The sequence below is a fragment of the Symphodus melops genome (assembly GCF_947650265.1).
Source record: "Symphodus melops genome assembly, chromosome: 3".
In the NCBI taxonomy this organism is placed as follows: Eukaryota; Metazoa; Chordata; class Actinopteri; order Labriformes; family Labridae; genus Symphodus; species Symphodus melops.
Genome location: NC_136693.1, coordinates 12227311 through 12253537, shown reverse-complemented (window position 1 = coordinate 12253537; position 26227 = coordinate 12227311). Strand labels below are relative to the sequence as shown.

At 41.4% G+C, this 26227-nt stretch overlaps 1 protein-coding gene across 6 annotated transcripts in view; it reads right to left on the bottom strand.

Annotated features, from left to right (window-relative positions):
- sox6 (SRY-box transcription factor 6) overlaps positions 1-26227 on the bottom strand; it is a 130036-nt gene that overhangs the window by 53863 nt on the left and 49946 nt on the right. For all 6 annotated transcript variants that reach the window (XM_079339336.1, XM_079339337.1, XM_079339335.1 and 3 more), the window contains 2 exons: positions 11705-11794; positions 1300-1472 (listed from right to left, as the gene is read on the bottom strand). In XM_079339336.1, coding sequence (XP_079195462.1) covers positions 1300-1472; positions 11705-11794 — 263 coding nt within the window. The remainder of the gene's footprint in view (positions 1-1299; positions 1473-11704; positions 11795-26227) is intronic.

Sequence of the window (26227 nt, the reverse complement as noted above, 5' to 3'; positions counted from 1 at the left end):
TAAATTCAGCAACCTAAGTGTAACTTCAAATAATTCTGGACAGCACAGCTAAACACTGTGGTAAAAACGAATGAATAATTTACAAGTCAGACGACTGTGGCTAAGATGGCGATAACTGGTGCAGGCAGCGTGCGGGTGGCAGAGGTCCCTGCCGCCCCAGAGCGACAAGCGAGGCCCACCGCAACCCTTCTCATTCCAGCAGTCCCCCTTCTGAACATGCCCACTTCATTGAGCATGACAACCTAGTTTTAAGTGTCATTTAATTTTCATTTTTAAATATAATTACAAAGTGTTCACTGTAAGATATCGGTCGTCTGCAAATGTGTCAAGATTAATTTGTGCTGGCTTCCTCACGAGTGTCAACAGTTAATTACTGTGTTGTATCTTGATGGCTCGATGACATTCTCCCTCTCAGCGGGCTCCCTCTCTCTCTCTCGCTCCCTCTCTCTCTTCCCTTTTATTAATATTGTTCCATTTTAAAACAAGATCAAATAATAAAACAGCTTACATCACTGGTCATTTATGCAGCGATGTCTACAAAGCCTACAGAGTTGAGTGTAGTTTGCAAATGAACGCCATTGATTGAAAACGAAATCAATACTGTTAATGTATTATTAGTGTACTATGACCAAATGCATCACTCCAAGGTATACGCTCTATCTGTTCATTTAGTACATGGAGGTCTGAGAGTGTGCTGAGAAAACTCTGAGTGAACTCCTCGCTGATAATTGACTCATAGCCATTAGGCTGGCTGCTGATAATAAAAGTGTCGCCCATGTGGATAGTTTGTGTCCTTATTTCTTCCCACACATTAACACACTTCATGGCCCCTGCTAATTTGCTGATTTGTACAATATGGCTCATTGGCCTGATTCGCGCTGCAAATCTAATGCCAGTCTTGTTCTAATAGGAGTCCATTTATAAGATATAGAAGACTTCCATGTTTAATATAACGTTTAATTCACACATTGCCAGGCATTTGTTAGTACAAGTCATAATAACATTTTTCTACCACACAGCACAAATGTGGGCGAGAGAGCATGACAGAAATATTTGATGCAATATAGAATATAAATTGCATAAATCCAATATTATTCCAACTTGGTGCCAAGGACTAAGAATTTACGAGCTATGTCAGGCATGAACATGTAAAGGAAATAAAGTCCAGTGAAATTCTCTCACAAATGTATTCATTTGGGCTGATTAAAGACTTACGGGTAAATAACGGATTAATTAAAGGCCAATACCTGCAGCAGACAGAGATCAACTTTCTGAGTAAAGAAAAGAGTTAGCGGGTACCTGCTCCTGCTGCTGCCGAGCTAACTCCATTTGCTGTCTCTGTTTCTCCATCTGCGAAGCAGCGAGCTTCTTCTGTTCATCGTGGGCAGCCAGGAGCTGTTCACGCAGGCTGATCAGCTGGCTGATCATCGTGGAGAGCTGGTGCTCCTTTTCTGCCAGGCTCTCTGGAGTACCTGGTGATAGGAAATTGAGAGAGAGAGAGCAAGAAAAGGAGCAATGTCAGGAGTGTAAAGGATGAACATCAGGGGGAGAGAAGGAGACACAGGTATGTGTGAAAAGACACCAGAAGAAAGATGCTTCAACAACATTACCAGGACTTATGTTTTTCTAAGAAAGCCTGCAGAAGGCCTTGATTATTGTATACAGCTAAATATAGCAATGTGACTGTACTGCACACACTGATCTTCATTTTGTGCTTTAGTACTGTACACAATACATTCCACAAAGAAAACCACACAGGCTTCAACCCACTGCGGAGAATTCACAAGAAAGTGTTAAGGTCACACACAGCCTGGAGTTGCCTGTTTTCTGAAGCTGCTGTTCATAGCTCTCACAGGAGGAAAGGGAAGGAATTGTTCCCGGCGCTCAGACAAAGAGCTGCGGGGAGCTGTCAAACTGAGATGGCAGCTTATGTCAGACTGTTGGGGGGGGGGGATACAAAGAAAAGTGTTGAGAGTCAGTGTTTGCACAGGACTCAAGTTTGTCATCGTATGGCTGTTATAGTAACACAGGAAATGAGGAAACCTCTAACTAACTTCTGAAAGGAGTGCCAAAAAAAACTACATGCACTACATGCACCAAAAATATGCTCTGACTCTCATCTGCATCTTTGCTTCTTTTTAAGAGTCCTGAGAGATGTTGTCTTTTAATACTCCGGCTTCTTAATGGCTCTTATTGATCATGGTTTTTAATTCTGTAGCTCATTTAGATGTGTTACAAATGCAGAGCTCATTACAAAAAAAGTATTCTCATTATTATTAGTTACTTTATGCAAAGCTTAAAGAGAGAAAAAAAAGCAGCAACGAACCAATGGGCATCCTTCTCTCTATGGTTGCATGTAGATGCTGTGTATGATAGAGAGAGCGGCTCGGCTGCACTGCTCTCTCCCTCCTCCTAATCAATGCTAAGTGATCCTACCATTGACTTACACCGCCAACATAATTGCCAGTGAGAGGCTAGACAGTAACTCACTCTCCTCCCACAGCACTCCTGTGTGACAAGCTGATCCCAGAGAACATGAAAGAAAAAGAGATGGAAAAACCGACAGAAATGACAGAGAGAACGGGCGAGAGAAGGATAAAAGCCTAAAGATCCAGACAACAGTACAGTGAAGTTTGGCCTGAGGCCAGCAGGAGCTGAATTCTTTCCTGGGTGTCTTCCCCTCGTCTTTGGCCACATCTGTCTTGAGTTTCTCCGAGAGCTCCCAGGGGCCCTCTCCACTCAAACTATTTTAATTTGACTAAACACATGATTTATTTTATCTCTCCGATGAGGAAAGCCGTTTGTCTTAATAGGGCTTGTCAACCTCCAGAACCCATTCAGGGCAATTTACTGGCAGGCTTGTCTGAACCTCGGCTCGCCTCGCTCTGCCTCCGCTGCCTGCTGCAATGGAAGAGAGCTGCAATTCTCCATTTATCCTACTAACTAAAAAAAAAAAAAAAAGCACCTAAAAGCAGCCATTCATTGGGCCTGCGTGCAGTTTCCGAGGCCTGAATTGACTTCTTATTCAACCCACTACACTTGTTGTGAATGGCTTATGTGTAAAATTGATATAATCTGCACCACTTTTATTAACCTTTGGTGTGTCCATGAAGGGCCTGCCTTTTACAGGTCACCAGCAAGATTAATCAGCAGTAGTCACAATAAATAACTGCTGTCGATACTGTGTAAAGAGGGAGGACCAGAGGAAGGTAATACACAATGAAAGAAAATCATCACACAGATGAAGACGATAGAGATGAGGCATCAAGGCTGAAGGAGATAATCTTGAGTTGGAAACTAAACATCTGGACTCACTAATGCCCGTCAGCTTGTCTAATTACACATTTCTGTTGATTACTCAGTAGGTTCAGTGTGTTTACACTGTACAAATACAAAATAACAATGGAATTGTTACAGGAATGTACAGTAAAGCACTTTTCTGTGTGTGTGCTTGAATTTGCAGTCAGGCTGCTGCCTTTAAAGTCCACAGAATGAAATGATGGACTCGTCTGAGTGTGGAGGACTTGGTCCTGCCCGGACACCAAAAGAATACTAACAGAGGGTCCATTGTTTTGATGCTGAGCTGAAGTTTGGGGAGTCCTAACTGCCCTCCGTCCCACAATTTTAGGCCATCTTTTTCTCTATTTTTAGACCAACTAAATACTTTATTTTACATGTTTTGTCTATTTCTGTTTTAAATCAAATCTGAAATTATTCCAATTAGTGCTGAATGCTAAAATGATTTAAACACAACTTTTCCCCCCACTTAGATGCTGCACAAACCTTTGTAGAAAATCGGGGCATATGTTTTTTGTTGGTTGCTGAGTGTAAAAAATCTCTTTCTTCCTGCTTTAAATTATGGATCAGCTTTAAAATGCAGATAAAACTTTTATTGGGTGGTGCGGAAGAGGAGAGTCGTGGTCTGTGTCTGACCAGCCTGCTGACAAAGGAGGCTGTTTCCTGCATATTGCATGGCTTTTAACAGCGGTGGGGCTGGGGTCTGCCTGTTAACATGTCTCCTCACATTGCGCTTCCGATTGCAGACAGACAGCCCAGAGATGCCTTGGCGCTACATAAACCCCAGCAGTCAGCCCAGACCTAACATGTTGTGACATCCTCCTGTTAGAAGACTGAAGCTCGGTAGGACAATACCCGCCTGACACAAGAGGAGAATCCCAGGAGCGAGCGGTCAAGCTGTTCTAGCACTTTTCTTGTTATTTTTCTCAGGCTCTGGTGTTAAGTTCAGAGATGTTAGATTGACACATAGGAGGAGAAGATGTTAAAGCTGTGTTGTTCAGCTTCAGCCCATACAGCATTCACCTTTTGAGATTTCTGCCCTCTTTTAAACGTCACAAAGTAGGGCAGAAAACATCAACGTGTGACTAAATAAATGATAAGAGGAAAACAAGCAGAGCCATGGTTGCTTGGGGAGGGATGGGGGTATTTGAGCCTTGGGGTCTTTGGATAAAAGGCACTTTGTAGGGGTGCGATTTGTTCTGTCCAATACCCACATCTCCCTCTCTTTTGGCTCGCTCCTCTCTGCTCTAATCAAGCAGTCTCTAATTTGGGTTCCAAGTCCAGTACCGGGGAAAAAGAAGGAGGCTTGTTACTTTGAAGAGTCCCGAGTGAATAACACAGATAAAAGATTTAGGCAACAGAAAGAAGAAAAGCAAGGGAGGGTGAGGGTGAAAAGGGGGAAAATCACAAGGCACCCTATTCTCTTCTCTTGCTTTGGTTTCGACAGCTGAGCCATTATGAGCAGATCTGAATTGATTTTTTTTTTTTTTTTTAACCATCAGAAGACTGGAATGTCTTTGTCTCTCCACCAGTCAGCTATTGTGGATGCTTCCATATGCTGCAAGCCCATCCTAAGTAAATCAAAACTTTTCTAAATGCTACGATTGTACCAAGCTGTGTCTAAACACGAGACTGCACATAGCTTGAATACTTTGCTTGCTCAGGCTCTCTGCTCTCTCCTGAAGTGTGTACGTGTGGACATGAGTATGTACAGATGTGTGTTGCATGCTGCTAAAATCAATAATAGGTACATGCCTTGAGTCAATGCAAACGTGTGTGAACTCTGCCGTCATCTGACCCTTTGTCCAATCTTTCTGTGAAAAACACAAAGAACCAACCGAGTAGCAGATATTGACTTCTATTGGTAGCTTGTTAAGTGTTTAAAATAGAATTTTTCAGCCTAGCTTACAAATAAATAAAACTGTGTGAAAAACCAGGCACGAAGTTAATCTTTGCACTAAATTATAACAGAAATGTTATTTACTGTATGGAAAAGGAGTCATATTTGTGATCTGCAATGGCAGAAACTACTCAGTTTTTATTGTCTTTTTACTTTTTAAACAGTACAAAAACAGTACAGTAAACATATACTGAAAAAAAAACAAACAAACCAAAAAAAACAGAAAAGCTTTTTTTACAGGATCTCTTTGCTTTTGACCCCTTCTACACTTGTTCAGCAATGCTACTCGGCCATATGTGTTTCCAGTAATATGGTGTTAACGCGTCTCCATGCCCTACAACCAAGACAATATGATCAACAGCTGCTTCACCTGGCTTGCTGCCTCTGCCATGATATAAAAGCTGATAATGTTGCCAATAAAACCCCATTAACAAGCATGCGCGATGACTCACAAGCACATGTCATCCATTGGCAGCATTGACTCTTCAGCCCCGAAGCTTTCCTATGTTATAGAATAGACTTGCAAGTTCACACTGAGGCTGCTGGTTGTCTTATAAAAAACAAATCAGACCATTAAAATGACACTTATTTGTGTTTTTACTGCTTCTGTTGTTATTATCGTATAAATCCTGGTTACATTTTTATTTCCTCTTAACATGTCTCAAGCACATGTTGTAATTAGTAAATTTGTGATACACGATCACATCTTATCCTGTATTTTTAATTTGTATGATATCCTTTATTTTTGCATCATATTGCATATTTTCTCATCTTTGCATGTGGATTCTTATCTTCATTTGATTAGATTTGTGTGTGTGTGTGTGTGTGTGTGTGTGTGTGTGTGTGTGTGTGTGTGTGCGTGTGTGTGTGTGAGATGATGTGTATTGTTGTATTGACAGAAGTGATTTTGAGACACTTGCACAGAATCTAAATCATTTTAATGGCTCAGCAGACGATTTTCTGATTTGAGTATTTTGATTGGCATATGGTGAGGTTATTTATGAAAGGACACTTAATCTACGCTAACTTTGCTGCTCATGCTGAACACTGATGGAGACTAATATTTTGATGAAAGAGGAAGATTCACTCTTCAGTACAATTATGCTAATTTAAAAGCCTCAGCACTTCACTGTCTACACATGACACTGGACAAGGTACTTCATCAAAGACGAGACAGACGCTCGACCTGAATGTGCTGCTCCACAGGGAATGCCAGGGACCCTGAAATGTATACTGAAGGCAGAAAAACAACTCACAACAACACGGAAACTTTACTTCTGTCTGTGCTCGAATGCATCATTCTTTCACTGTACAATGCAGTGCAGCACCATAGGGGATGATGAATATGTGCAAGGCTGAACGTAGGAGAGATCATAACAGAAAAACAAAGACTGTCTCCGGGTTCTTTAATTCATCTCTTGTGGCCTTTATGACGAAGAGTCTGACCCCTGTGCCCTTAAAATACAAAAAAAGCATACACAGTTTTCAAGGTCTCGCTTATACAAAGCTCTTAAAACATGTAAGACGGAGTTGAAGGCAAAAGCTGAAGAACCTTGGCAGTGAATTAGGAGGGCGATTTACTCTCATTCTTTTCACAGAGCATTCATTTATTGCCTTTACATCTGAGAATTAAAGGAAGATGTGCTTGATTCTTTGGACTGAAAAGATGTTTTGTCTTTTGTGGATAAGTATTTTTTTTTTAATTAACAAATGTATGTCTTTAGTTTGGGTTTAATCCAAATGACTAAACCCAATGACAGCTCATATTAGTACAATATGTGTACACATACAAGTACACATATTTACAAAGTACAGTAGAACACCTGCTTTGTTTTTGAGCTGTCATGGAAGTTGTCTTCATTAAATTTAGCTAGAGATCATCAATGACTTTACGTTTTCTATGTTAGAGTGGCTTTGGGTAGTAGAGCGTATTCAGGCGGTCAGGAGAGCACCTTGAGCTTCAAACTGAGAACCGGTGGTCCACTCAGAGTGAAGCAGGTGGGCTGATAAAGAGGAAATCACTTCAAATTAAAATCACATGTACTGTACATGCCAGCCACTTATTAACAGTGCAAAGCCATATGCATCTCTTTATGTAAAGACATTATGTTAAGTTGAATAAAAAGGAATGAGCCAGTCGTATACTGAAGGTTATCAGAAATCATAACGATGTATTTTCGATTTAATTTTATTCAATATAAAGGAATTTGGTCACATTAACTTTGAACATTTGTAAGCTGCATCGAATATGTGAAGGCACCTGAAGAATGTAAAGTTGTTACTTTTAGACAGTCCTTCACATTTAACTGTTGTTCACGTGTTCACATGTGCCGATCATATTTTCATTCACATTCACAGTTTGCTTTGTTGAGTTTGTTGAGTTTGTGGAGTTAGTGTCGTTTTATTGACATGGTCTTTTACTGCTTAATGTTTTACAATTTTTTCAAATGAAATTAAAATGCTCAATACCATAAGATACTGTACATGATGCATCTAAAAAAAGCCAGAAGTTAAACAAACCAAAACAAACCAGTGCAATAAAATTCAAAGCACAAACAGAATTCTATCACAGCACACACTCACACACACACACACACACACACACACACTCACACCCATGCGTAAAGACAGCACTTCCTTTTTTACCTCCATTGCCACAAGCTAAATTCCTCAATTCATTAGAGGAGAAAAACACACAGTCCAACACTCTCATACATTCATCTGGCAAATGTGGCCTGAGGAATAATGATTTACTGTGGCTCATATTTCACCTGAGTGCACAGGGCAAACAGTTGACTGAAGTGTTGTGGAGAAAATGCTAACTGAGGCATTTTTTGACTGGAGCAAGTGGACAGATACAGTTTTGTGCTGTTTGTGCTGGTATTTTTTTTTTATGTTTGGGTAAATAGGATATACATAATATTTATATGCAATATGTTTCACACCCGAGCAATTTGAAGTAAACTCTACACAATTCTTTCCCTACTTATTTCTGTAATGTTTTTTTTTTTTTTTTCTGCTGGCACACATAACTCCTGTGACAGCAACACAGTATGGAAGCTATAGAGAATAAAGTAGCAGTTTACAGTGAATGATCTTTTTTTCTTTTAAAGCTGAACAATGCGGGTTCTGTGTTCACACAGTTGTCTGTGTGTGCGGTGGTAAAGTCATCACAGGTAGGGCCAGCATCAAATCAGTTTCAGCTCCCGCCCTGGTCGCCCTGCCCTGTGTTCTCCTCCTAAACAGCTTCCACTTATCTGCCTGCCACAGGACTGTCTGTGCACAGCCGACCACTGTCATGTAGACACCGTTCTCAAATTGATTGTGACTGTGCAAGAGCCCGATTTTCCTGCTTCAGAATCTCAGCGGCCATTTCTAGCATACAATGCTAAGGTTTTATTTATTTATTTATTTTCTTGCAAATTCCAACAGAATGAATACAGCTTGTGTTCCAATTTCCTTCAGTTTGAGAAAATGCTTGAACATATTCCTTTTTTCCCCCCCCATCCCAGGAGACTAGCCCTCAGCGGGGAAACTTAAACAGCTCTATTGAGTATGAGGCTCTAAGACCCTGCACAGAGCAAGCATGCAACACAGAGCAACCTTATCTGCCATTGGATACAGTGTGCTATATTTACATTTGACTCGATGTGTGTATATGCATACATGGAACGGAAAAAAATGTATGTGCTTAAAAGCTTAATAAATCATGTGGTGAATGGAGGGCTTTGAATGTTTATGACAGAAATTCTTTTTCAGGTATAATTATAAATGTCAAGTCTTAGTATCCACGTCGAAAATCGTTTCTATTTTCTCTCCTCCTAGCACTCCTGCTTCCACCTAGCCTCCCATTATCTGCTACTTTCTGTGGTTTGGAGCCCTTCCAGCCGGCCTCCCTTTCTTGCTCTGTGGTTTTGTTCGAGAGATTTCATCTCCCTCCTCATCGTTCCTGCAGATTGACAGCTAAGCTCAGGTATGAAAACAAACAGTTAGCTCTGGAATTGACTGCTGAAAAGAAATCCGCCACTAATGCTCCTTCACAAACTCTCCTTTTCTTACCTTTACCTGCTAGCGCTAAGCCCCTAACAGCAAACAAGAAAAGGCAGTTTGAGATTTGATATCATTAACCCTTCATAACATCTTTCTACATGTCTAGCTTAAGCACAACACCTCAGCTGGATTATTGTCCTTATTTCTACTGACTGTGAAACCTATGAATCTGCACATCATGAAGACAAACGCCTACATTTCAATACACTATAATTAGAGATTTCTAACAGTTAAATGTTTGGTTTGTTTCGCAAACTCTGAAAAGCAAATGTCTGATGTTGGTGATACAATTGTTTGTTTGTTTACTGTACATGCACGCTCAACCTCAACAGGATCATGTATTCAGGGCGTGTTTGAACACAACTGCAGTCAAAGCATGTCTTTCTTTACATAGTTCAAGCCTCAGGTCAAATCCGGTCAAACCTATTGTTTTACATGTTCATTTGTCTTTTAAAAGCGGTACACTTCAGTTTTCTCAAAGCCAAAGAGGTGCTCAGTATAATAACTTGAGGAATTAGTGAGCGTTCAGCATTAAAGAAGCAAGGCCAATGTGCCAGTCGGTACTGTAGTCTTTATTTGCACGTCAGCTTTTAGTCTCTGCTTTCTTTTAGTCCTTTAAAACCAACAGGCATGTTTGCCTTTTGTACTGATTTTAACCTAACAATTAATGGAACCTCTGATTCATCATAACACTTTAGATCTTAATCACAAGGTGTTTTCTGCTCAGTACCTTTGTTTATGTTTTAATTAGGCGGACCTTGTGAGTCTCCAACCCTGGGCTTCTTTTTAATTGCCCGTATTTACATCAGGCAGACATCAAACGCAGAGAGAGAGAGAGAGACATTTGTAAGGGGGAGCACAAAGCAGCCCTTTGAAATGTCTACAGTCATATGAAATGGCATGCTAATTAAAAATCTAAGGCTGCCACTGTGATAGGAGAAGCATTTATATTAGTAACTGTGGTATAGACTGTCTCCATAACTCGTCGACAGACAGAGGCCAAAGTGTTTATTATCAGACTCCCTACCTGTTTACAGACCACAGTGTAACCTTCTTGTTCCCATTCATCAAACAGCAGAAATGCCCTGCCTGTAATTTAACAGACCGCCATTCAAAAGGCTAAATCATTTGAAACATTTCACCCTGTGCTCTTTGATCTACGGTGGCATACAGTACTCCAGGGCAGGTACAATGAATCTAGTTTACCAAGCAGTGATTTACCCTTTAGTTCATTAAGGTTATTGCCAATGAATATACCTAATAGAACATTCAGCAGTATTTTTTTTTCGCTCTTTAACTGTTAATCAATAATTAAAACCAAGCGCTTGTTGTATTTAAGTATACCTCCCAGATATGTTCAAAGAATAGCCTTCTGATACCAAATTAGATGTAAGATTTGTAGAAAAGCACTGATTGATGGCATCATGCTAACTTTAAATAGCATAAAAGCCTCTGCTATGACTAAATTTGTTGTTGTTTGTTATTGTCACATGATCATTTACCTGCAAAAGGTTAAGGTTCGAACATGATTCATACATGGCCTGGCATACTGTACCTCCTCATGCTGGACACCAGATTTCAGGAAGTAAGGTAGGCCAATATTGATACTGGCATCAGTGTTGTACACCAATGTTTATAAAGTGAGGCTTTAGGCAAATGTTCAATATCACATAGAGAATGAAATAAGCTATCTTTACAGGTCGGTGAATGGTCTTCATGATAGACGGGAAGTTTTCTAATGAAGGGAGAGAGAAGGAGCCAGTGACAGCCTGGTGTTATCAGCCAGCTGGTATTGTGCTTCCCTGTGCTGTATAAACACGGCAGCTCTCTGTAACAGTCAGTGCTAAGGACTGAGCAGCAGCCCTGCCCCTTCCTCGGCCCACCTTCACCCTGTCGTAAACACAGATTTTGGAGGAGTGTTGAGTTGCCGTGCGGCTCTTGATACGCCGCGCAGGGCGTTCACTGTCAGAGTCGAGACATTCCACTCAAACGCAGACTGACTGAGGAGACAACTCTGTTCTTCTGCTCTCTTTTAACAGCTCCCCCTCCTCTCTGCTCAGTTGTTTGCTGTTTACATCAGGCACACTTTGGGTTCAACAATTACCCAAGCAGCATGAGTATACTGCATGTGCCACAGCGGAGGAGCGAGGCCCAGGGACAACAACAATAAACCCCTGACAAGCACAAAGAGTGGAGGCTTTTAGGTCTAAATGGGCTCGAATTTTGAAGACAGCACTTTGGACAGAGTCGAGCATTCCAACAGTAGATAAGGAAGGAGAGAAATGAATGAGGAGGGCAGCCGAGGCCTTTGTTTAATGTCACAGTACAAGGCGGTTCTGAGATTATACAGTGCTAAGATAATGCACCTCTGATAGGAATGAGCGTCTTGTTAACGCTGCTTAAAGGGGTATTTGTGTGGTGAGTCGGCTCACTTCAGTGCATCCCCAGGTTTCCTACCTTTTACTTCTGCAAGCAGCTCACTCGTGTTCAGCCTCTCCATCTTCTCATTCCAGTCTTTTGAAAGAAGTTTCTCCATGCATGAGGAATCTGGAGGGAAAAAAAAGGAAAAAAAACAAACAAATGTGAATGACAAACACATTTAGGGATTGTGTTTTAGGGTGTATCGAATATAGTTAAAGTGTTTTTATAATTTTGTGGATGTTATAAAACACTAAATGTATTACTTGGATGAGAATTAAAGAAAGTAAGTGTATCACATGAAATAGAGGTATTTTATTTGATGGTATTACCCAGCAAACATTAAAAGAGACTCAGCCTGACAGTAAAGAGATGAGCTCAGGTTGGAGTGAGGAGGAAAGCAGGCATTGTAGGGAAAGCATATAAGGGCAGAGGCAGACATTAACCGGGAGGCAAGGAGTGAGGCTGGGTACGTCCGAGCGTTCACATGGCTGCCAATGATGAAAACAATTAACATTTGTCCAGCAGACAATGAATCAGAGGAGGAATGGCCGCAATCTGCCACGCTGTCTCTGGGGTAGCAGATAAAGAACACACTGGGCCGTCTGACCCGGGCCTCCACCATCCCTGCACCGCTCAGGGGTCAGCCTGTTCCCATCAAACACCAGCAGCACAAGAAAGCCTCCACCTTGAGCAGCTGTCTCCAAAATGAACCAGATAGAGTCACGCAGAGTCCATTCCTGTTTAAGCTCATTAAGCAGGCTGCAACATTGTACAATCAAATGATGACCGTTGATGCACAGTTCTTTTTAGATGATTATAACGCTGCTTCTCTGATTTCTATTGACATGGGAAATAGTCCAATCATATACTACAATTTGCTTGTTTATTAATATAGTTCTGGCAACAAAAGGACACAATTAATAAGCGGCTGTACTTTTCCAATGAAGCTATTTGTTATGGAGTTTTTTGTCTCAGCCAGGTTCACTTTTATCCAACACCAGACAGTTCTCGTGTTCAGCTTGTACACAAGTGATGTTTCCTACATCTGTCGCCCTCTGGTTTCACAAAGCAAACACCCCTGACTCCCTCTGACAATCACACTGACTTCAGAGGATCGAGGAGTACCAGACAGTCCCCTCTTCTTGTTGCCTTGTTTAAAGATGGCTTTCAGAGAGACCAAGCCGAGTATCCATTTTGTTTGATTGTCCACTTCCTCTAGTGTGATGGAGGTCGACAGGACATCTCCAGCTCGGGGTCATTATAACATTACTTCTACTTTATTGACTTTTCAATTCCCAACTCACAGTTTGTCACCTTGACCCTAAGAGAGGGAGAGAGGAAAGGCTTTGTGTGTTTGTGTGTGTTAACTCCCTCCCTGGCGCAGAGATCACCCGTCTTTAAACAGAGGTTAAGGGCAGGGGGAGACCACAGCTCTACCCTGAGACTCACCCCTGGGTGAGACAGCTTCCTCTTGCTGAACAACAAACTCCCCTCCAATCATAATCTTCAGACAGACAGACAGAAAAAGCAACATCAGTGTGTGATATTTCCTCCCCTAAAGCACAAAAAAAGCTCATTTTGAAAGTTGTTTTAAGGGGAATTAAACAAACACAGGGAGCATATGTTAATATGCTCACATATGCTCCCCCTCCCTTTCACACACACACACACACACACACACACACACACACACGCACACTATTTCATCACAGATGCTTCTCTTGCACTTGATCATTAAGGAATGCACCAACTGTTGGAGATAATGTGGTGCCAGCTTCCATTCTACTCCAGTCCTCCCCCTTCCTTCCACCTCCCTCCCAGGAGAGCCGGCGCTCCCTCACTTCTCCATCCCCTCTGCCGGGCCAGACACGACCTGCCAAGTCCTCCACCCGGAGAGACTACAGCTGGAATGCACCGCTGTCCTCCCTGCCTTCCACCTGGGAGCAGTGAATAATGACCTGGATTAGGCTATACGGTAACTCTCAGATATCTTTCAGTGTTTCCGAAAAACGGCAACCAAAATTATTTTTGGTGAAAGCTGAGCAAGTTTAGCGCAGATGTTGTTGAAGAAAAGAGTAAATTAGTCCCATGTCTGGCTTTCTTCAAAGACCCCTTCCCCCCTTTTGTCAGACTCTGGATTAATGCTATTTCAGTGTCTCAAATAGAGTATCATTTATTTTTGAAAAAATGAGTCATGCCAATGGAAACACTGCTTGTATCAGCGTTACAATGACTGTCAAATTACGACACCAACTGTCCAAAATTGATACACTGCACTCTTTAAAGAACAATGTTCTTGAAAAAGGTTAACACTAATTTCACTGGTGAAGTAATTGCTGTTGGATTTGCGAGTGAAAGGCAAACATCATTATTAAAGACTGGAAGTGAAAAACTTCTGAAGTTTGAAGCTGCTCTTTTCCTTTCAAAGTAGGACATCACATACTGGGGAATTAGCTTAAACAACAGAAGAGTCCAGTGAGTTTATTTTTATTTTCCTTTGGGGGCTCTTAAATCTCTTGCACCCCCACCCCTTCCATTTCTTTCCCTCTCCCTCTCGAGATAAAACGCACTGTGGCTGGGGAGCAGGCCATTCAGCTGGGATGAGAATGGAATGAAAACAATAGCCCTTATCAGGCTCTTATTTACATTTTCCCAGCGTCCCTGCAGTAGACAGCTTGGCTTGTCACCAAACCCAGATCGCCCCACTGGACTCAGACCAACTTCCTCCAGCCCCAGCGATTCCAACGGTCCCTGCGGACCCTTGCCTGGCACAGACCCACTGCACTCTGCAGCTAGCACAGATAGTAACATACAAGACAAAACTACTGGAGTGTGTGTCCAAGACGTGTTCCCATTGAGGGAGGAATGGTTTCTGGACTATTAAGCCTGTCTGGGACTCATCGTGTCCTCTGTGAGGCTGCTGCTGAATAGCTGGAAAAACAACCTTAACCCTTTCCAGATATTTGTTCAAAGTGTTTCCAAGTAGCACAAAGAATAAAGTAAAGAGTCACTACCGATTTAATGCAGCCACACTTGGCTTGTTTACCTCCTATCAATGCTATCATCTCGCTGTGATCGCATTGATGTGGGCGCACATGAGACACCTAAAGCCACGATGAGCTGGTTAGATTAAGTTTTATACCTTTTATACTTCTACAGTCTTAAAAAAAACAAAGCTAATGATCTGCATACATCTCAACAAAGCACTGTTTCCCAGTTTGTCTCTGATGTAAACAAAGCTCTCAGCACCTGGCAGTCAGGGCTCTTAGATCATGTTCAGTCTGAACAACAGAGAAGCTAAACTGACTTACCCCCTTCATGCTCTTACTTAGTTACTCTCCTGTGATTTAATGCAACATTTAATAATCTGAATTTATTGTTATTGTTCAGGCTGAAAGACAAAATACTTTGGGGCAATTGAGTGCTAGTTAGCGATACATGCCTGTGGATGAGGAAGGGGAAAGTCGTTTGCTAAATTATGTTTTTATTGCTTGTCTAAATAGGGTAGTTCATTCAAACGATCATTGCTGACTGTAGAAAGGCTCCACTCACCGAGTAAAACACAAAATAAGACTAATAAACAAGATTCAAACAAATCAAATCTTGTCACTTTAAAAATTGGATTGGAGTGCAATAAAGCAGATCTTAAAAATTCATGGCACCCTCATTTTCAGATTGCTCTCCAGATTGCCATGCAGATATCAAGTCCAGTGTGTAAATAAAAGTAAGAATATCAAAGCATTGCATGGGCAGAAGAGCCACTTTTACATATCAAAGTTGTCGTAAAAGAAACCCCAAACACCAATTATGTTTCACTGCCCAGAGCACAGAAATGGTTGTTACAACATGCTGAAATCAGTATTTTATTACTCTGTTGTCAGCAATGAAATTGTTTCAACGTTCTGCCACCACATTCAGGGCTCCTCTGTGTGTGCTATTTCTCCAGGGAGAAAGATGATACTCACGTTTGAGTGTTTGTTGTGTTGAACAGCCGTTGGCAGAGAAAAGAGGGCTATCGAGGAGAGTCAAATTAGCCATAAGTCATGGATAACAGACTGAGAGACCTCCCCTTTAGCATTGGCCTTGTATATCAGTTAGCCCAGCCTCAAGGGGAAACATGTAATTACCAAATCAATGATCAACTGACACTGACCATATAAATAATTTCCTCCCCAGAATGCAGAGACCTCTACAGTGAGGAAAACAATGCTGAGCTGAGAAACACACAAAAACAGTTATGAAACTGAGAAATGAGAATTTCCTAGCAAAACATTCCAGTATGTAATGAAGAGAGGATATAGGCGCAAATTAAAATGGGCCAAAATTACATATTATAAAAAAATATAGATGTAATTTTTACAAAATCAAAGATTTAGAGATGGGACTGTAATGCGACTATACATAATATCATATAACAGAGAGCAGTAAGAAAAGCTGTCCTTCTCTGCACTATGTGGGCTCAATGTCCAAAAGCTTACAAGCTTCTGGGCTATGCTTTCTGAATTCATTTAAACAAGCCGAAAATGTTAAGCTTAAAGTTTAAATCTTACACATTATCCAGAAATAATGTATCACAAATAATAAACATGTGAGATACTCGACACTACCAAAAATCAGTTATCATTTCCCCACATGTGGAAATATAGTTCTATATTATGATATGTTAATGATTGCTGCCTGCTGACGCTTGGCTTAAAGGTGTAATGAAGGGAGCAATGTGATGAGGAATATTCACCGAAAGTCATTTTAAAAATCACACAAATCACTGCCGCTTGGTAATGATTTATACAGTTCTAAATTATACATTGAAAGACTTGTCTATATGATATTAGTGTTTTTGACTGACTTCATTATACTGGCGGTGTCATGTGATTAGACATGTAAAATGATGTGTCTGAACTGTAAAAAAAATCAAGATAAATGGAAATGTTAGAAATTTCCTTGAAAAGAACCCTTACATTTCACTCCTGAGTTCAGTGTTACTTACAGAATATTTCTTTAATTCATGCATCATTTTCTCTCTCAAAGACAAACTCTCTGAATCTCAGTCAGACAATGACAGGCTTACATCTAATTTCCCATCCACTCTGCACTGCACGGGAAACAAATCCAAAGTCGAGATTGATAAAAAGGAAAATGACTGCGACACACTCCGAGAAGTCCTTTGAATATCTTAATCACAGACACACTAAAAAACAAGACCCCATCATCACACCAAATAAAACATAATAATTACAAGAGGCAGGCAGGGAAGTGAAATGCCGAGAGAAAACATGTTTTTGTCATTCAGCCGGTAGTCCCTGAGACAACAGCTGCTGGATGCTGCAGAAATACTCCTGAAGTCTCCATAATCATGCCGTTATTGAAGTGAGGACAAAAAGGGCACTAATTGCAAGGGAGCAATCGGAACGCAATAGGTTACACACCCGGGTGATGCCGCACAATGCAAACGCTAAAGAGGGAGCCGGGGGGAAAAACATTCTAAGCACAACAGTGCGTTGTCGCTCATTTTCAGGCAATTACCTTTCCTCGTTGTCGACGGTTTTAATAACCTCCACCATTTTCAGAAGACTTTTTTTGGGTGCAGTTAAATCATTCCAGCTTTTTAATATGTAATTACAAGTGCTGGCATGCATAAATAAAAAGGTCCAACCATGGCAGTGTATTGTGCAGCACCTGCACCTCATGGTGGGCTTTCTTTAGCTGACACCTTATCATTATTCCACTTAGTGAACATCTCTGTTAGTCACCTTTAGACCATCCTGTTTGCTCATGTAAACAGTTGCTATAAATAAATTGTAGAGACAAGATTTGATTCTTCTACAGTTCTGGTTTACTCTACCAGAGTTTGAGTCGGGAGCTCATAGCTCACACCTTCACACCTGATAACCCAACATGTCCCATGTCTTCGTATACAAAGGTTGTATTCGGGGAATGAATGCATTTCTATTCAGTGGTATTTTTCTGCTGCTATGTTTCATTGATACTTGGATTATATACCGTAAATTCCGTACTATTGAGCGCACCTGGATATAAGCCGCACCGGCTAAAAATAAGTAAATAAATGTATTTGTACATATATAAGCCGCACTTGATTATAAGCCGCAGGTGTCCACGCTATAACAAGAGCTATTTACACAGACGTAGGCTACCGGTAACATCCGCAAATACTGTAGCGTCCGTACGGACGTTAAAGGACGACGAGAGCGTTCAAATAATAACTTTTAATAACCCGATCACTGTCGGCCGTGACCACGCTGTTTACAGCAGAGAGCAACACATAACTTGCCGTAACAATCCAACTCTCTCCCCCAGCGTTCTCTCATACAGCCACTCAACGCGTTCTCGCTGGTGCATTCACTGACTCTCCACATAATCGGAATTATGAACACATTATCAACTACTGACTTTACAACATGAACTGTTACAATACGAAGCCTAGCCGACGGTGTCTGTAACACGGCTGATGAAAAAGATGACCGTAATATATTTCACAAGAAAAAGTCCATCCATTCACTGCCTCAGAATGACTTCATTACTCACTTCCTCAGTCTCTGTTGTCGCTGTCAGTGTCATCTTAACGTGCAGCAGCTCTGTTAGCTTCTTTGACAGCCAGGTCGATCGCCTTTAACTTGAAAGCTGCATCATATGTATTTCTCCGTGTGTTTTCCATCATGAGGGTGCGTGCATGAAGCGCAAAATGACTGATATTAAGATCCGACGTGACGAAGTCAAATGTTTTTGCGGCAGAAGCTCATTGTCCCCCATAAAAAAATCCATGCATTAGCCGCACCGGAGTAGAAGCCGCAGTGCTCGAAGTGTGAGAAAAAAGTAGCGGCTTATAGTCCGGAATTTACGGTATATGTTTTTTTGCTTCCAGCTAATTTAATTCAAACCCCTGTATTTATCCCATTAGCTGGAGGGTTCCACAGTTCAATTCAAAGTGGACTGAAAAGACATTGACCCATACAACCACAGGTCAAAACTATTAAATACTGTGCAGCCTAAAGTTGTAAAATTAGATTTTGCCGTAAACTTTTTGAATATATAACTTTTTTTCAGGCAGCTAAACATAGACCGGAAAACGTCCCCCTTATCCCCTCGTCATTATCTGCACTGACCAGCGTGTTAATCCCACAGCTTTGACCTGGCCATTCTGAGAAGACGTCTACACACACAGCACCCTGACCTCTCTAAATAGGACACGTGTCTATCAAGCATATATGAATTAACCATCCCCAAGAGGCTTCACCTCCTGAGCTGAGCAGCATGTGACCTCTCCCAATCCATTTTACTGCGGCACTCTGTGGCAATCAGGCTTGAATTATTAAAGTGAGCAGTGAGCAATGATCAATTCATTGCGGCCCCTGCTCGCAGACCGCCCGGCCGTACTTCAGCAGAAATGACATTGAGAACACTTGAGTATGCTTCCAGACAATGCACATAAATGTGAAATATGTCAGACCCAATATGTCAATAATCATAACTGTACAGGCTGAGGCCATGTCCAGGCTAATCCCGCAGAAATGCCGTTAGATGACTGTGGGGTGAGCGGGTTTCAGCGCTGGGTCCCTTCCAAAGGGTTTCTTAAGAAAAGAGGGGGGGGGCCTTCAGACAAGGCGCAGCATGATATTAAGTGCTGGGGATCTCCAACTTCTGTATTTTTCTTTTTATGGGAGTGCAATAGCTATGAATATTTGTAAATGCATAACTACTCTCTCAAATTTCGAGGTCTTATAGTGAGCATTGGCTGTAAAAAGGCAAGATTCAAAGTCAAATTGCTTCAATTTCTCTAAAACCTTCTGATGTCAGAGAGGGGAAAAAACAACAACAGCAAAGTCATAGAAATATTTTAGGAAAGTATGCAACTCAAGGAACCTGGAAGTAGGAAGAGGGCAAAGAAAAAAAATCCAATCAAAACTTTGTGAGGAGCAGATGAGGAGCCAAGATAAACCAGTACTCAGAGCCCCCAAAACTGCAATCTCCCCTTAAGCCGGAGAGTGGCAGCTGGCAGAACAGCTGGTGAATAGGATTAATGTCAGAAGAATGAAATAAAACTCAACATATGTCCGAGCCTGAGGTGGTGGGACTGTGCGTGATTGTGCCCCCGATGGATGCCATGTGTGCATCTGGAAGGAGCTGCTGCGCTGCTCTGCTTTCTACCCCACAAGGTCACTTTTAAGAACTCGGACCATTAAATGCTTGGATAGCAAAATGAACTTTTTATTCCCTCTACTTTCCCCTTCTTTTACTTTAAAGCCTCTTCTCTGGCAGCCGAGTGAGTTTGTTGAAAATGAACCATCAATACAATGCACTCTTCCATTCATCAAGGAAACAAACAGCTACTAATTTGATTGAATAAAGGGAAGATTAAAAAGATGTGTGTTAAGAGCCAGACAAGGTCAAAGAGAAGTGGAGCGTTTATAGAAATGGAGAAAAATGAAACAGAAACATTTTAATCTGTTTTTGTTTCACAATTGTTAATGTTCAAAGCCTATTTAAGTCTTTAATGAAGCACAGCCTGAAGGTATCTTAAGTGCGACTTTGGTTGATAACTCCTTTTAAGTAGACAACAAAGGTAGGTAAGTCAGACAAAGAAAAAAGATAAAGCTATCATAACGCACGTGTGTTTGGTTTGCTTGAAAGTAAAAAAAAGTAGACACTACTTCTGGAGACTAAATGATGCTGATGATGGGATCAGCACTTGTGAAATATGAGGAGAAATATGTGGATTTAATTTCAATTTATAATTTCCATTTGATGTCTGTAATCATTAGGGTCCACACACTGTAATAAATTATAATAATTTCACGCAAAAAATTAAATTACTGGGTACTTTGCATCGGGGGGATTTTTTTTTGGGTACCCTACAATTTAACTGTCAGATATAGACTTGCCTGCTAATCAATGCTGGGAAACATTTCACATTTATTCATCTATGTTAAATTAATAGATGTGTGAAAGAAAAGGTGGAGTACTGTGATCATGGCTGTTCAGTGTGATTTAGTAAATTAATGGGTGTCTGACTCTACAAGGACAAAAAGAGACTAATAGGATCCACATGAATGCATTACAATTTGCAGTGAAGCCAAGTGTATGCAATAGACATGGAAACTTTATTTCATCATAAACGCTGGACGACAGCGCTGCGCTTCAGAGGTTGAACCACAGGATGTGACATTAACAAGAACACAATTTACAAAAATAAGCTGGATCCTATAGTGAATTATACAGCATAATGTACCATGTTGAATTTTGCTGAAGTGTGTATAAGAATATCCTCCACGTCTACACTATATTCTATGTTAATTTGCAGTTTATTAAAATTTTTCAGGAAAGGAACTAGCAATTCCAGACTCACTGTGAAGATATTTTACGTTTTTACATCTGCAGCTCGGCGTTCTCATTTTCCAATAGTAATTAAAGTCGTTTATGTAATCTCACAACCAACTTTGTTTACTAAGATGCCAGAGTTCAGGATGCAACCATGCTGCTTACTGGACTGTGAAACCAAAGGCCACTAATTTTAGATTATGTTATTCATTCTTGGAGGAATAAAAAAAAAGAGAGAAGACGTTTGCACACATCAAAAAAAAAAAAAACAACAACTCTTACCATTTAAAAGTTTATAGTGTAGTCATAGCTGTATAAAAGTTTTACCAATCCAATTTATCAACACAAAAAGTGAAACACAAGATTCTTCAACCTTTGTTCACTATTATCACTCTTTCCTACTGACTGGTTAAAGATATAGTAAAGAAAACAGCTTCTTCTTAAGGCTGAGGACGCCAGCTCTTTGTCTGTGATTAAAAGACAAAGACATCTACCCACAGCTTACTGACTCAATTTGCTGCCGTGCAGGTTGTTGTAGCTACAAAAAGAAAAATGCATTTCCTTTTTCCTCCTTCTGTTGGGTACAGAGCTGTACAGACCTGCTAGGCGAAGAAGGTGAAAAATACTTCTGATGACCAACAAAACTCATTGGTAAATGCTGGACAGCCATCGTGGCTCACAGTATTTGTTTTGTGGAGCAAAAAGCCACCGACCCGAGATTTAAAAAAAAAAAAAAAAAGACGAATAGGAAGATGAGGGGATCATGGCAGGCGTTTAGGAACTTACATGATTCAATGATCTGAGACTAGAATTAACTTTTTAAATCAATATGATAACAAAACAACAAAATCTTATTTCAAATACTCTCAACTAATTCAACTTTCAGATATGCATACGACAACATAATCTTACAGCGTGTTAACTACTCGTCTGGTGTAGCCTTTTAAAAATATGATCCTGGAGGTACTTCCAAAGAGAGATAGCGTTTGTCAAATAATTATAATCATTGGCACTCAGGCTGCGCAGAGCAATAAAACACACTTCTATTCGTTTCTTCTGACATCCTCATCTCATCTCCTGGCACTTGTAATGTTATTGAACAAGGAGAAAGGGAAGCATCGAGTGGGAGGAAACATTTGTTTCATCACTGCTTATTAAATAGTCTCTTTGTTCATCAAAGTTTGGTGTTAGACATTCAAGCTTTCTGTTTGGGTAAATATATATAAAAATAAAAAAAACAATGCAAATATGTTAATAGAATGCACCCACTCCAGCTGTCATGTTTGCATGTTTTTGAGGCAGATCTTTTTTGCTGGATTGCTGACGTATGTCTGACTCCAAGAACAAGCCTGCAATGTGCTCTGAAATCATTAGCAGGCCACAGAGGCTGACTGTGCCCAGGGTGTGAGTAACACTCTCACTATTTTGATCCTTGGTCAGATGACACCAGCTCTTTTGTCAAGATATGTGTGGAGATTGCTCAGGAGATGAAGCTAGGACAGTGATACTTAGCTGGCAAACAAATCTTCCCTCTAACGCGCGCGCACACACACACACACACACACACACACACACACACACACACACACACACACACACACACACACACACACACACGCACACACACACACACACACACACGCACGCACTTGCACAAGAGGGAACAATTTCCCTCCCTCTTCACCCCATCCCATTGTGGAATGGTCTCTTTCCTGCCCTTTCTGATCATCTTACCCCCTCCCCCTCCTCCTCCACTTTCCTCACTACATGTATATGAAGTCTGTCAGAATGCTGTTTGTCTCTCTTCATGTTCTATCGGGGTGCAATTCCAATTCTTGGCATCCCTGCCCAATGACAGATATAGAACCATTAATGACTTCAGCCTTCTAATGTGTCAGCATTTTACCATCTCTGTCCCCCTCTACAGTGGAAGCAGTCCGAACATTTTAAGCTGCACTTGATTGAAACACCCGGCTATCTTTAAACAGCACTAAGAGGAATCAATTGTTTATTTCCTCTCACAAATAAGATCATTTTGCTTTTCATCTGTACAAGGAGTGACGTCACTAAGGGAGGCACACCTACAACCAGCAAGAGTTTGTAAAGACAAACAAGCCTCTGTGCAGCCCTGGCTGTGATTTGTCTCTCACAGACACCCGTTTCCTCCTATCAAGGGGTTCCTGTGCAGCCAGTAAGCCAGGATCACAATGGGAGTTTTGTGCTGCGTCGGTGCAGGGGGACACGCTCAACAGCTGAAACCCGGGAAGATGGCCCCTGGAATGCTCCGCAGCAGTTGCTACTGTTGACTAATCGGAATATGAGAAGTAGGGAAGGTGATCTTGAATGCAAAGAATGGCACATTGAAGAAGCAGCTGCTTGTTTTGTCATGTGAATGACCAAGACAGCAGAAAGGGTTCCCGTTTTGTAAAGGGGCAACAAAATCTATATCTTAGACGGTGTAAAGTGAGACCTGTGTCAGCCCCCCTCCAGCGTCCTGGGGGGACATGCCTGTGTTGTGTGGGGGCTCTTGTTTTGGAGCAGATAGTAAATACATAATTCAGCAGGAGGAGACCAGACACTTTTGCTCCCTGTTTCCCCTCATATTGCCACTCCATTTAGCCCTGGGCTCTGATCTCAGCCTGGCAAAGGAGCAACTTCGCCACTGGAGAGTAAGATGGGGTGGGAGATGGAAATAATAAGAGGAGGGAAAGGTTGATGTGAATCAGGTACTGTTGATCCAGTTTAGAGAAAGGTTTAGGAAGGGGGGGGGCAAAGTTAAAAAAAAGGGTAAAGCAAAAAAAGTGAACAGGAAGGAAAGGGATGAAAAGGTGAGATTAGGAAGCAGAGAGGGGCAGGGTGCCATTTTTTTTTTTTTTTTTTTGGTGAAAGTTCACATGTCAGGCTGGCAGGCTGCCCGCGGCATACAGCCGAAAAATCTATTTAACGTCTGCTTCACAGGGTGACAAGAGGGTTGATTGGCAGAGAGCAGAGAGCCGCTTTTGATCATGTGTCCTAACAAGCGATTCCAACTCATGTCTCTTCAGCCTGAACAGATCTACATTACCTATTCAAACAAAAGTGACAGACCAGAGCACTGCTCCGCTGGGCTGCTACACCACGCCACAGGCCAGGAGAGAACACACACACACACACACACACACACACACACACACACACACACACACACACACAGGAAGGCCCCCACTGACACATACAGTACATGCAAGCGCACGCACACGCACACGCACACACACACACACACACACATACACACACACACACACACACACACACTAAGAGCTATATTGGCTATTTGATCAAATAGATTACTTGCATCAAGTTAAGTAGCTTGCTGAAATCATCTATACAGAATAAAGAAGAGATTATTAAAGGAGGTGGTGCACAGGAGAGAGGCTGCTGCTCGACTGATGTCTGGCCCGTGTATGGTTGTGTGTCCTGCCAGGAGGGTCCCGGCCTCGCGCTGTCCGGTAGGAAGCTGCACTCAGAGGCAGTGCAGAGCTATGTGTGAAGATTGCCACACACACACACACAAAAAAAAACTGCAACCAAGGCAACTGGATTTCCAACCCTCATTGCATATGCATAGAGTCAGAGGCTCATGCTCAGATCATTATAACAAAGATTCCTATTAATTAGGTGGGATAAAGCAGAACCAGATGACATGGCAGCTGGGATGAGAGGAGAGGGGAGAAGGGAGGGAAGTGAAAGAGGAGGGGAGAAAGTGCATCAGTCTGTTGGGGGAAGGGAAGTATGTATTTTATTGACTGATTATATATAATTTAACTTTTAAAAACATTTTCAATACTACATTTAAAGTAAATAAATGACAAAAAAAACCTCAGTTCTTATAAGCACCTGGAAGCAGTTTTTAGTGAGCCTGCGTTTGGAGTCAGCAGGGGCTATAACTGACAGGGGACAGTGTTACAACAGAGTCAAGAGTTCATCAGTGCTAATCAGAGCTCAGGCTTAGAACTGATCCTATTCTCTTCCAAAGCTTTCACCCATCCCTGAATCTCATTACATAGTCTCTTGTAATAGGGGATAATGACCTGGGGCTACGCACACAATGCTGATCACTCCCCCCACACTCAAACTACTGCACAGTCATTATACAGTGATAATACACAGCCTCACCAGGGGATTACACTTCTAAATAGAGGAGAGGTGATAAAGGCAGGAGAGGGAAGAAAGGTCTAAAATATAACACATACAGTTCACAAATACTGTATGACCCTGTGCCCCAAACACAATTAGTTCACAGTGGCACTTCATGTTGTGCTGATTTATGTCACAAGCAATGCTTAGGTTACCTGCCACTGTTACACAGGAACTCTTTTCTCTGTAAATAACCTTCTACCTGAGATTACAAAGCCACTCACAGTTTGGCTTAATGGTGCTACGGCACCCCTTTGCTAAGTTAATTAGTCATTACTCTGTCAAAGGGCTCCAGGTGTGGAGTATTCTGCCTAAGCACTGCGCTATTGTAATTTTTCAAACTGCTCCGAAAAAGCAGAATTATGCTTGTATAGTAATCCGTCTTCCTGTTGGGTTTTTTCAAATGGAGCTAAGGATCCTTATTTTTATCTATTTATAGATTACATCCATCGAGTTTAAACTTGATGTCTCCAGTACCATTTGAACAGCTGCATCTGCTATCCACAAGTTACTGGCTCACAGGCAGTCCACTAAACTGAATCATATTGGTAAATTGTGTTTGTTAGGCCAATTACATTTTAAAAAGATATCAAAGTAACATATTGGTTAGAACATTTTTTTTTTCAGCAACCACAAATGTCACCGTAACACTAAATGATTGTAATGTTTTAATGTATGGCACACAGCTCAAGGGACACCATTTGTTTGTTTCATTCAGACACTTATTACACTCACCAGTCCAAAAAGAAAGCAACCACGCTAAAACACAAAGACGCCGGATGGATACAGAAGTGCATCCCTTTCAGTGCAGCTTTTACTGACAAGGTCTAAACATACATATAGTGGGTCCAGCGATAATCCCTGAAAGCCAACACAGGAAGCTAAAACTCAATTACCCGTCCTTGTCTTAGGGATGATCATAAAGGCCCAACACACAGAGTATTTCTCTGTTGACTTGCACTGTATTGATTCATACTTTAGTGCATTATATAAAACTGTTCTAATTGCATGTGAATCAAATCAAGGTCACCTTGGCCTTTTATAATGCTG